Source organism: Lytechinus variegatus, chromosome 5 (assembly GCF_018143015.1).
Source record: "Lytechinus variegatus isolate NC3 chromosome 5, Lvar_3.0, whole genome shotgun sequence".
Taxonomy (NCBI): domain Eukaryota; kingdom Metazoa; phylum Echinodermata; class Echinoidea; order Temnopleuroida; family Toxopneustidae; genus Lytechinus; species Lytechinus variegatus.
In genome coordinates this window covers 25,048,923-25,060,762 of record NC_054744.1, presented here as the reverse complement: position 1 = coordinate 25,060,762, position 11,840 = coordinate 25,048,923, and the positions used below count along the sequence as shown (strand labels likewise).

Below are 11,840 nucleotides of genomic sequence, written 5' to 3'. Positions count from 1 at the left end.
ACAAACCTGTAATACATTAATGATTTGATAACCGATGCTGCAGCATTTGTCCGCCAATTTATTACATTTTCCTTTTAGCAGTAAATCATATAAGACCCTCCTCTTTCGTACTTTTATGGATGACATTTGCACACCTCCAAGGTATTTCTTCAAAGTCAGCGTCATGGGAGGCGGGGGTGCTGAATGTATTATTTTCTATAGGCAGCACCCCCAGGAATTCTGTGCGGTGTGACAAGTTGGAGAAATGTAACCCAAATTACCTTTATTGTTTACAGAAAACTTTTTTTGTAATTGACAAATAAATCGGAACGAAAATTGCCATTTTTATTTTTATTTGCTTGTCAAGTTGACATAGGCACCCCCAGACAAAAAAGCGTTCCGGGGCCCTGTTCAAAGTCATTATTCGTGTAATATTTATACCCCAATTGCAATTGGTATTCGGGTCTAGAGCCAAACGATTATTCAATTTGATCTGATTAATTGTGGGACAGGAGAGTCAATTACTTCCGAGATGTTGATGATGGTGATTTCCATAGATAAGTTTGAATAGATCGCGATGGAATCTCAGCGTTAAGACAACCAACATCAGAGTCGTAGATGTGAAGAGGAAAGGAGAATTCCTTCCTGCATTTCGAAATAAGAAAGCAAAGTATTCTTATTATGATGGTATGTATATTTTTTGTAAGCCACTAGTGAAGACGAGAACCTCTTTCTGGAAAACTCTTTATAAATTCCCTTTAGAATTTGCTCGAGTTGAATAAAATAGAATTTCGGAAGATTTTGAGTTGGTTCATGCTTTCGGATAAAAGTAAAATAATTAGAACAAAAATGCATAATGCTTACCTGTTTAAAACAACAAGTGCCATGTTTCCATCCGGGAGCTTGAATGCTAGATGTTCAACCAGCCTATCGCGATCAACCGATGACCCCACCCTCACTGATCCAGGGGAGATGAACTTACTGGTTTAAGAAGTATAAAATGCATTCATGATACATAGATCAATCCCAACTTTTTCCTTGAATTATACCATCGATATCATTCATTCATATTAATGTTGGTTACACAAGACAGTTCATACTATAACATTTTAAATTATGAATGAATCGTCCAGGCAAAATGCTTTGTGCCATAAAACAAGTGGATGAACTAGAAATGAAGGGGAAAAATAGAGATTTATTCAAATGATTTGAGAACATTCATTAATTGTAAATAAAACAAAAACTGGATCTAAACGAGCATCAAAGATCGAAAGAAAAAAAAGAGATTTAGAAAAAGCCTAATCCTGATTTTACAACTCTGACTCCCCTCACCAACGTGCTGGTTTACCTGAAGTGACCAAGATGATAGTACATTGGTTGTTTGTAGAACACGTCTTGATCAGGGTTGACAATGATAGGACTATCCACAAAGTTCCCTACCCAGTTAGGTCCTCCGATCGTGTCAAGGGCCATGTTCCAATCAATCCATCCACTAACCCAGTTACTCAAGTCCTGTCAAGATATGAATAGAAATGAACTCTTCAAGAATTTCCTGAAAAGTATCCACTTCCAAAACCATTCAACATGTGTAACTAGGTATTCTTCAACCATTGTAATACCTCTCTGATTTGTGTTGCATTTTCTATGATAATTTGTTGGAAGACAACGTTGCCAACTTTCGTTTTAGACTGGACTGACCGTGCCTGCAGACCTGCTACGGTACTTTCAAGAATTACGTATGCATGTGGTAAAATAATTCAGGGCCTCGTTGCATAAGGTTACTAATTAGGTAACTCTGGTAACTGCCATGGTAGCAATGCTCATCAGCTAATGCAAATCAAAGACTCCATAAAAGTTACCATTGGATGATAAAGTTACTATAGTAGTAACTTTTATGCAACGGCGCATAGGAAAAGGATTGAGGAATGTGTTAAAGGCCATTAAATGGAACTAATATGAATTAACCATTTGTATGAGATATTGGTTACCATGATTTTCTGCGTTCAGCGTGTACAACAAGTCAAAAGACGAAAAAAAAATTACAAAAATTTGCAATCTTACAAGGTAGGGTTCAATCATCTCAGTAGGCGTTGTTATGCTAAAATTGGGTCAAAAATTTGGCATTTGTTTCTTAGAATTTACCAATTTATTATCAGACAAACCTCAATGATATTGTGGCTATAGGATTCACCTCTCTCCCAACTACCAAGAACCACCTTCTCTTGCCACGGCAGGTACCCTTGGCACGCTTCCGTGTTAATCATGAAATATTCTGGATGAGCGTGGTGGGTATCGTTAAGACGGCTTCCATCCACGAGGAAGTCCATGTACCAGTGGAGACCTATACCAGAGACGAATTGAGATGCCAAGGGGTCTTCGATGACCTAGACAAAAGTAAAGGGGTCGTATAGATCATCACCGTCTGAGGCAGGAATATCAGTTGATTACGCCATCACAAATTGTGTGATAAAAAGGCCTACCTGTCATGCCTGTAAACAAATGTCTTTCCTTAACTGTCTTAGAAATACAAAGTTATTATTGCAATCATTGGATTCTAACCTGATTTAACCTTGTTAATTAACAGACTGCTTACACATTTCCTAGTACCCAGGGAAGTTCCAAACGAGGAATCATGTTTACATCTGCTCCTGATCAGCAGAACATGGACAAACATAATACATAAATCAATCGTGTCTCCTTTTTTTCTTCTTCTAAGACAACCCGTCAGAGTTCATATTGGTTAATGTCCTGGATTTCGACAATCCACTGGTCATTGTTCTCAAACCAAAGTAATGATGATACCTTGAAATTTTGAATTGATTACACCTTTATCAGTTCACCTACCACATCAGCCCATTCAGGAAGATGTATCCGTTGATCGTCCATGATGACGATATTTACATCTTGGTGTCCCCTGCTGTGTAACGTGGGACCCATGTCCAGCTTGATGAAGTCTCGCTGGAGTTCAGGGTTGAAGTACATGCATTGCCAATCCCAATCCGGAAAGAGGCCTGCGGTGGGTTCGTTACCTGTTGTTAGGCCCCAGATGTGCACATCAAAGTCGGTATAAGCCTCAATAAATCTGGAAGCGAATCAAATATCCACACATCATTGTGGTGACTCTGGTGACTTAACCATTGATTTCTTAATTGCATTAATAAGAATCATTAAAAGTTTGACAAGAATTGGTTGATATTGGTATAATATATGTAGCACATGCCGCCCCAAACTACAGAAAGCCTGTTAATTGACACAAGGAGCTCTCCTTTACTTGCGGTCTTCAAATCGAAATTGAAAACATATCTCTTTAATTAAGAATTTGGCTGTGTACACATCTATGAATAAGCGCAGCTGAATACATTAATACAAAAGCTGCGCTATACAAATTTGTTTATTATCTTTATTTTGTTGTGTATAGTGTGCAAATTTGGTTGTTTGAGGTAGGTTAATGAAGTACATTTTTTTATTACGTAACTCTAATGGCATGACAGATATCGCTGATCTCCTTGCTGCGTCGATAAGGAAAACTTAACATTATAGAAATGAAGAACAACGAGCATTAGAACTCACTTGGCAAGATAGAGTGCCCATGTTTTGTAGTATTCCCCGCCAGGCAATCCTTTGAGTCGACCACCTCCTTTCATTGCACCATTTGTTTTCATCCATCCTGGAGCTGACCAGGCGCTACCTAATAACTTGATTGGTCTAGAACTCATGGCCGAGGCTCGCTTGATCATCGGGATCTGAGGAAACAGTGACTTGTTAAGATAGGCCTGCTGAGTGCATTTAAGTCTCCTATAACATTAATCTATATTTCCCGTTTTATTCCTGAATACTATGTGAGATTCTTGTAAATCAAAATTGACATTTATTGAAATCAATGGAATATAAAATAATTGGCTTATCATAGTAATCTCGTTTTTTTAACACGAGTTATTATTACGTGACCGGTGCGAATGTCGTTTATTAAATAGATCGAAAAACAAATAAATAATGCATGTCTAATACAGATAAGATTTTATTCAATAATGGAAGTTGTCGTACTGAATTATTTTTTGTGAAGCTTAATGTACCTTATAATTGATGTCTTCGAAGGCCAGTTGGAAATCTTCAAGATCGAAGTCATTTGGTGTTTCGGCGTACGAATATTCCCTGGTTGAAAAATCACAGCTAGCGATTGGTACACGACCAAATGAATATTCGATTCCTGTTTGGTGATAGATAATGAATTATAACGTCTTCTGAACAATGGATTTGAATATAATTTACTTGTATTTGCATTGTTTAACCTTCAATTTTTTTTTATTTGGAAATTAAGACCGTGCATACGTGGGGAGAAACACTAGAAGTATTTAAAATGATTGTATTTATTTATCAATCTTTTTATTTCCTGACTTTGGAAAAGGGAAAATGGTAAATGCCATTGTTTGGTTGGGGAATAGGCGTAATGTATACGTGGATGAGTTGTCTTTTAAGCCTGAAATGGGCTCGTCTTCTGAGTTCAGAGTAATTGATAAACGAATGTACAATACGAAAAATTACAATAAGATGCTTCATCATAATTTTATTAGGGGGGTTGCTTGAACAAAACAATGACTAATACATTGCCTCGTTTGTAAACCAAGAAACCTGTCTGTGAACATGGTGAACTTCATGTTATCATACCATCAGATGAGAAGTACGCCCTCAGAAGGTTTTCCTGAACGTCAGAAGATAGGTTGTAGAGATTTAGCGCTGCTGCGTCGGAGAAAGAACCGCCAAAACCAAGGATGGTTTGATACTCGTCCGATCGGTCCACTGCAATTGTGATACTTGTATCTGGAACTTGTTAGAAGAGTAAACGATGAATAGGAACTCATTAAAGAGTATAACTTTAGAAGAAGCTTTAAAGTATATAATGCATGATGTAGAGTTAAATGGCAAATGACTTTATTCAACTCATCTTTACGGTTTTAAAGGACAAGGACAAAAAGTTGATTTGAATAATAAGAGAAAATCCAACAAACATAACACCGAAAAATTCATTAAAATCAGATGTAAAATAAGAAAGTTATGACATTTTTAAATTTCGCTTAATTTAACAAAACAGTTATAATGCACATATTGGTCGGTATGCAAATGAGGGGACTGATGACATCACTCACTCACTATTTCTTTTTTATTTTAAATATGAAATATGAATTATTCTTAATTTCTTCGCATTGTCCTGCGAAATGAAGTTTTATTCCTCCCTGAACATGTGGTATTACCATTGTTACAACATCTTATGGTTCTGTTAAGTTGGTCCTTAATGTGAAATTGGTAAAAATTAAGTAATGTATAATACAAACAATAAAAAACAAAAGAAATAGTGAGTGGTGGAAATCATCGACTCTCTCATTTGCATGTCACTGAGTTGTGCATAATAACTGTTTTGTTAAAAATGTACGAAACTTTAAAATGTCATAACTTTCTTATTGTTCAACCGATTTCAATGAAATTTTCAGCATTATGCTTGTTTTTTTTCTCCATTGATTCAAATCAACCTTTTTCTGGGGTGGACTTGACCTTTAAGAAAGCAATACATATTTGCGTACCCCTGGTTAGGGAAGTAAACCCTGTTTCACTGCATTAAATTTACGCATTTGACACTTCGATATCAACTTCGACTGGAGCAGGAAAAATCATGATGTTGGGTTTCCAGTTGATATCTGAATGAATTGATCAATTACTGTAAAAGATACCATGAGTGTCAAGCACAGACAAATTAACTTATCAGGCTCAAAAGTAGATGTGGTAGCAGCCGTGGTAACAATAGGAGGGGAGGAGGAGGTTACTAGGCGATGAAAGTACTATAAACGGTGAACTCTAAGACAGTTTAAGATCTAACACAATTCCCACCATGAATAAATAATCAATTAAATCAACGTGAATGCAACTTACTATTAGGGGTTGGTCGATTTCTGATTGGCATCTCGTCTTTATCCAGCCTGAAGCCTCTCTTTCCAGAAGTATACACTACAAAGTTTTCCTCGTCGAGGGTGTATTCTTCGATGACGTCACAATGAGAAGCGGAACACTCACAGACAAAGGAGCTTGTGTCGGAGAACTGACGGAACTTGCAGTCATTATCTGCTTTGATAATAATTTTTTTTAAATGTATGCGCAACAACCAGACATCTCGTTTTATCTAATTCAGTTTTTCTTCAATTTCCATTTTACATATAGGTTCTGTTAAAGATATACTACCAACGAAGAGGTTTAATTCAATTTGTTTGATAAAGGCAAAGTCGTCTTTGCGTGGATAGTAAGGGATTGAATTGTTTTATTTTGGATAGGGTTTGAAGAAGGAGACGAAGGGCAGCAGTCGGAACAGTATACAGATTAATGGCACATGAACTGCGTAACAATAAAACTTCTTCTGGGTGAGATCCTGGTGGATCTTATGTAAGGATATATGTGACTATTGTAGTCACCCAACTACAACCAAAACACCACTAATCCATACTGTAATCTGCCACCATTCTCCAACTTATACACTGCCAAAAGATGGCTGGATCACAACAAAAACATTGATTATTTTATATAAAAACCGCTACTTTCCCAATACTATACCACACAAAGTCGACAATTTCTTTTATCTGACCAAGTGTACCGTTTTTAAATAGGTAAACGACTACAATTGTCAACGTGAAATGCAAAACCGTCTCAGCCCGATCATGCCGATGATATGACAAGTCTTTTGATATCGAGTTAGGCCTTTCCATTTTCCTGAACTCACAATCTATTTTCAAAGATAATATCCCACCCAATCTATACAATTTACTTCTATTCAATAACAAGTGCAATGAATTCAGTTGAAAAGAAACAAAATTGAATGTGTTTCATATTTCATCAAACTTTATAATTCAGATCCATTCAATCTTTAATCCAATTTACTTCGGTTGAAAACGATTCAATGCCATCATACAATTCAATATCACGTCAATTCCATTCAATTTTCAATCAGATTCATACGAATTTAAATCACTCCATTCACGTCACTTCAGTTCAATCTTAGGTTCATCATCTGTTTCATTTCAGTTCCATTTAATTCAACTATTTTCATGTCATTGCATTTATCTGTTTTGTTCGTCCGTTGAAAAGGATATATTTATACACTTGACAATTAATTTTAAATATTGCCACACCAAAAACGAATTGATATTTTCAATATTAAATAAAACAATTTTGAAACCCCCCGTCTTTCGACATGACACCCCAATAATTTATAGATCTGTACCCTTAGCCACTGGTCCGAAGACACCAATAGGTCTAACATTCTGTAACAATAATTATACTGACCTCTTGCAGCAACCACGGCCACCAGGGCGAGAATCGTTAAAACTTCTCCCAAAGTCATTTCATGACAGATTTTTCCCACTTACGCGACAAACATATAGCTCCTTGTGGCGATGCTGCTACACACTTCCAAAAGTCGGCTCTGAAATTTGGGTGTAGGTCAAATGGCGCCAACCTTTTCCCTGTCTCCTCTTTTCGTAATCACTGCCTGGGTCACGTTTCATTAATTACTGAATCAAGTAAGTTACGTGCCACTGTTATGGGTTACCAAGATGGTGCAATTTGATTGGTAGAAGGCAACTTCGTCACAGCATTATAGCATTTGTATTTAATGCATATGTTAAATGAAATATGTATACATGACATGTACACCCATCCGTTGTAGTCCAATGCAAAGGATTAATATAGACTGTATTTACATTAAAAGGTTTTACTTTGGATTTCGCATTATATGTAGACATTTTAAGACCTTAAATCAACATCTTTTTAAGATGGTGTGTCCTTCTATTTTAAATAGGAGATAACAACTAGCAGGTGGTTCGTTTCTCATCCAAGCCTTCATACGTTTTGTCGTGCTATGATCCCATCGGGGGCTTAAAAATAGTACAGATGCTTGTGTAAGCCCTCTTTGATAATGTATGAGCAAAGAAGCAGTTTCCTGCTTATTTAATCCAGTATTTTAGTAATATTTCTGAATCTCTGAAAAGTTTGATGTGTGTATCTTCAGAAGGAATTAAAACATTACACTTTGATTTCTGAGAATTGGTGTTATTACACTCTCTCTTTATTTTGCTGAATGTGCACCGATGTTTTGGCTCAGTTGGTAGAGCGTCGCTCTCACAACCGGTAGGTCGGGAGTTCAAATCCCGTCCGCAACAAACCAAAAGACGTTAAAAGATGGGAGTTGCTGCTACCCTGTTTGGCGTTCAACGATTAAAGGGAAATAGGGGATAGAGCCTCGTCGATTTGGCGCTGCACAGCGGCTGCCGGACCCATTTGGGGAAAGCAATTTTTTGAAATGTTTCATTTCAGGTCTATTTCGAATAATAAAATGTAGATTTTCATCATCTTTTCATTTTCATTTCATCAATGTAAAAATCAAAGTTTATCTTTCAAAGATTCATTTTCCTGTTTGACAACCACAGAATAATCGAGTTTAATATTACTAGACTGTAGAATAGCTAGTCTCATGAGCAAATTTGTTACAATTTTATTTGAAATAATCTAAGCTATAATCTTTAATTTCACTGACACGTTTCTATATATTGAAGTTTTTATTGGAAAAAATACTGAAAAATAATCTGAAATATTATAAGTGAAGGACTTTTTGGAAATAAGTGTATATTTTTTGTCTATTGCAAAACGGCTCCTTTTTAAAAAAAAAGGGAAAAAAAGATTCTGCTGAGTCTGTCACTAGTTTTCATAGATTAAAATCAACCCGCTCCTATTTCTGGTTAGAAATTTGTGTTCTTTAAAAAAGAGACAGTTACTGTATGTGAATAATGATTTTAAAGAAAAATAATGACGATATTTGATAATGCAGGATGTTGACAGTAATGTATACTTAAATTCACAGTTCTAAAGCACATCATGATTTCTTTGCAGGAGAATAAATCAGATTTTAGATCATTTAATTTCACAAAATGAAAATTGGTTATAATATCTCAGAACATATCAACGTATAGTGATTCAGGGTATGGCTGAAAACGAAATCATTAAATGCATAAAAAGGCCCAGATTCAATATAATGAAGCGATTAGTCCTAGTTATTCTCAATTGTAAACCTTTAGTAGACCTAAATAATTTTTATTAATGAATTAAATTCTTGAAATGGATGTAAAGTAAAGTATTTATATCCAAGATGGTAAATATTAACGACAATTTTTTTTTTGGGGGGGGGCTTCTTCAATTATTAGATTATTATTTCCATATATACGTTTGAATTGAACGAGATGGAATCTCAGCGTTGAGATAGCCCACTTCCGGATCATAGATATGAAGAGGAAATGTGAACTCCTTCCTGCAATAAGAAACAAAAATATGATTATCAAAGAGTAAGTACTGCCAAAAAAGGGAAAATTATATGAATATACGGGAGAAAACAGACACCACTGCAAATATGAATTAAAATTTTAAAGGATTAAGAAAAACAAACAGATTTTTGGTTACCTGTTCAAGACGACAAGTGCCATGTTTCCATCCGGGAGCTTAAATGCTAGGTGTTCAACCAACCTATCGCGATCAGCCGACGACCCCAGCCTCACCGATCCAGGGGTGATGAACTTACTATTATATAAAAGTAGAAGTTAAATACACAAAAATAAAAGGAAAAAACATGCATAAAGCAAAACAGTATTCAAATCCCAGCCATGGCGTAGTTTCCTTCAGCAAGAATTCATCTACAGTGTCCTGCACTGTACCCAGGTTAGGTAAATGGGTACCGGCAAGAATTAATTTCTTAAAAGGCTGTGTGCACCTGAATCGGTAGCCTAGCTCAGCCGGGGTAATCTTTAATCCAATTTACTTCGGTTGAAAACGATTCAATGCCATCATACAATTCAATATCACGTCAATTCCATTCATTTTTCAATCAGATTCATACGAATTTAAATCACTCCATTCACGTCGCTTCAATTCAATCTTAGGTTCGTCTGTTTCATTTCAGTTCCATTTAATTCAACTATTTTCATGTCATTGCATTTATCTGTTTTGTTCGTCCGTTGAAAAGGATATATTTATACACTTGACAATTAATTTTAAATATTGCCACACCAAAAACGAATTGATATTTTCAATATTAAATAAAACAATTTTGAAACCCCCCGTCTTTCGACATGACACCCCAATAATTTATAGATCTGTACCCTTAGCCACTGGTCCGAAGACACCAATAGGTCTAACATTCTGTAACAATAATTATACTGACCTCTTGCAGCAACCACGGCCACCAGGGCGAGAATCGTTAAAACTTCTCCCAAAGTCATTTCATGACAGATTTTTCCCACTTACGCGACAAACATATAGCTCCTTGTGGCGATGCTGCTACACACTTCCAAAAGTCGGCTCTGAAATTTGGGTGTAGGTCAAATGGCGCCAACCTTTTCCCTGTCTCCTCTTTTCGTAATCACTGCCTGGGTCACGTTTCATTAATTACTGAATCAAGTAAGTTACGTGCCACTGTTATGGGTTACCAAGATGGTGCAATTTGATTGGTAGAAGGCAACTTCGTCACAGCATTATAGCATTTGTATTTAATGCATATGTTAAATGAAATATGTATACATGACATGTACACCTATCCGTTGTAGTCCAATGCAAAGGATTAATATAGACTGTATTTACATTAAAAGGTTTTACTTTGGATTTCGCATTATATGTAGACATTTTAAGACCTTAAATCAACATCTTTTTAAGATGGTGTGTCCTTCTATTTTAAATAGGAGATAACAACTAGCAGGTGGTTCGTTTCTCATCCAAGCCTTCATACGTTTTGTCGTGCTATGATCCCATCGGGGGCTTAAAAATAGTACAGATGCTTGTGTAAGCCCTCTTTGATAATGTATAAGCAAAGAAGCAGTTTCCTGCTTATTTAATCCAGTATTTTAGTAATATTTCTGAATCTCTGAAAAGTTTGATGTGTGTATCTTCAGAAGGAATTAAAACATTACACTTTGATTTCTGAGAATTGGTGTTATCACACTCTCTCTTTATTTTGCTGAATGTGCACCGATGTTTTGGCTCAGTTGGTAGAGCGTCGCTCTCACAACCGGTAGGTCGGGAGTTCAAATCCCGTCCGCAACAAACCAAAAGACGTTAAAAGATGGGAGTTGCTGCTACCCTGTTTGGCGTTCAACGATTAAAGGGAAATAGGGGATAGAGCCTCGTCGATTTGGCGCTGCACAGCGGCTGCCGGACCCATTTGGGGAAAGCAATTTTTTGAAATATTTCATTTCAGGTCTATTTCGAATAATAAAATGTAGATTTTCATCATCTTTTCATTTTCATTTCATCAATGTAAAAATCAAAGTTTATCTTTCAAAGATTCATTTTCCTGTTTGACAACCACAGAATAATCGAGTTTAATATTACTAGACTGTAGAATAGCTAGTCTCATGAGCAAATTTGTTACAATTTTATTTGAAATAATCTAAGCTATAATCTTTAATTTCACTGACACGTTTCTATATATTGAAGTTTTTATTGGAAAAAATACTGAAAAATAATCTGAAATATTATAAGTGAAGGACTTTTTGGAAATAAGTGTATATTTTTTGTCTATTGCAAAACGGCTCCTTTTTAAAAAAAAAGGGAAAAAAGATTCTGCTGAGTCTGTCACTAGTTTTCATAGATTAAAATCAACCTGCTCCTATTTCTGGTTAGAAATTTGTGTTCTTTAAAAAAGAGACAGTTACTGTATGTGAATAATGATTTTAAAGAAAAATAATGACGATATTTGATAATGCAGGATGTTGACAGTAATGTATACTTAAATTCACAGTTCTAAAGCACATCATGATTTCTTTGCAGGAGAATAAATCAGA

General features: G+C 35.8%; 1 protein-coding gene and 1 long non-coding RNA gene across 4 annotated transcripts; both read right to left on the bottom strand.

Moving 5' to 3' along the window:
- Window positions 1–384: 384 nt before the first annotated feature.
- LOC121415799 (lysosomal acid glucosylceramidase-like) lies at window positions 385–10,957 on the bottom strand. 3 transcript variants are annotated; one of them, XM_041609129.1, is made up of 10 exons: window positions 10,226–10,957; window positions 5,902–6,093; window positions 4,645–4,803; window positions 4,053–4,186; window positions 3,550–3,722; window positions 2,824–3,061; window positions 2,142–2,363; window positions 1,328–1,491; window positions 844–960; window positions 385–624 (listed from the first exon to the last, which is right to left on the bottom strand). In XM_041609129.1, the coding sequence occupies exons 1-10, from the start codon at window positions 10,281–10,283 to the stop codon at window positions 501–503; spliced, it is 1,581 nt and encodes a 526-aa protein (XP_041465063.1). In that variant the 5' UTR covers window positions 10,284–10,957; the 3' UTR covers window positions 385–500. The 3 variants fall into 3 exon arrangements, with proteins under 3 accessions (XP_041465063.1, XP_041465065.1, XP_041465064.1); XM_041609131.1 differs by having other exon boundaries at window positions 5,902–6,090; XM_041609130.1 differs by lacking the exon at window positions 10,226–10,957 and adding an exon at window positions 7,303–7,645 and having other exon boundaries at window positions 5,902–6,090.
- On the bottom strand, window positions 9,194–9,581 carry LOC121415800. The gene is made up of 2 exons (XR_005970059.1): window positions 9,469–9,581; window positions 9,194–9,319 (listed from the first exon to the last, which is right to left on the bottom strand). It is a non-coding gene; the product is annotated as an uncharacterized LOC121415800 (long non-coding RNA).
- Window positions 10,958–11,840: the final 883 nt, after the last annotated feature.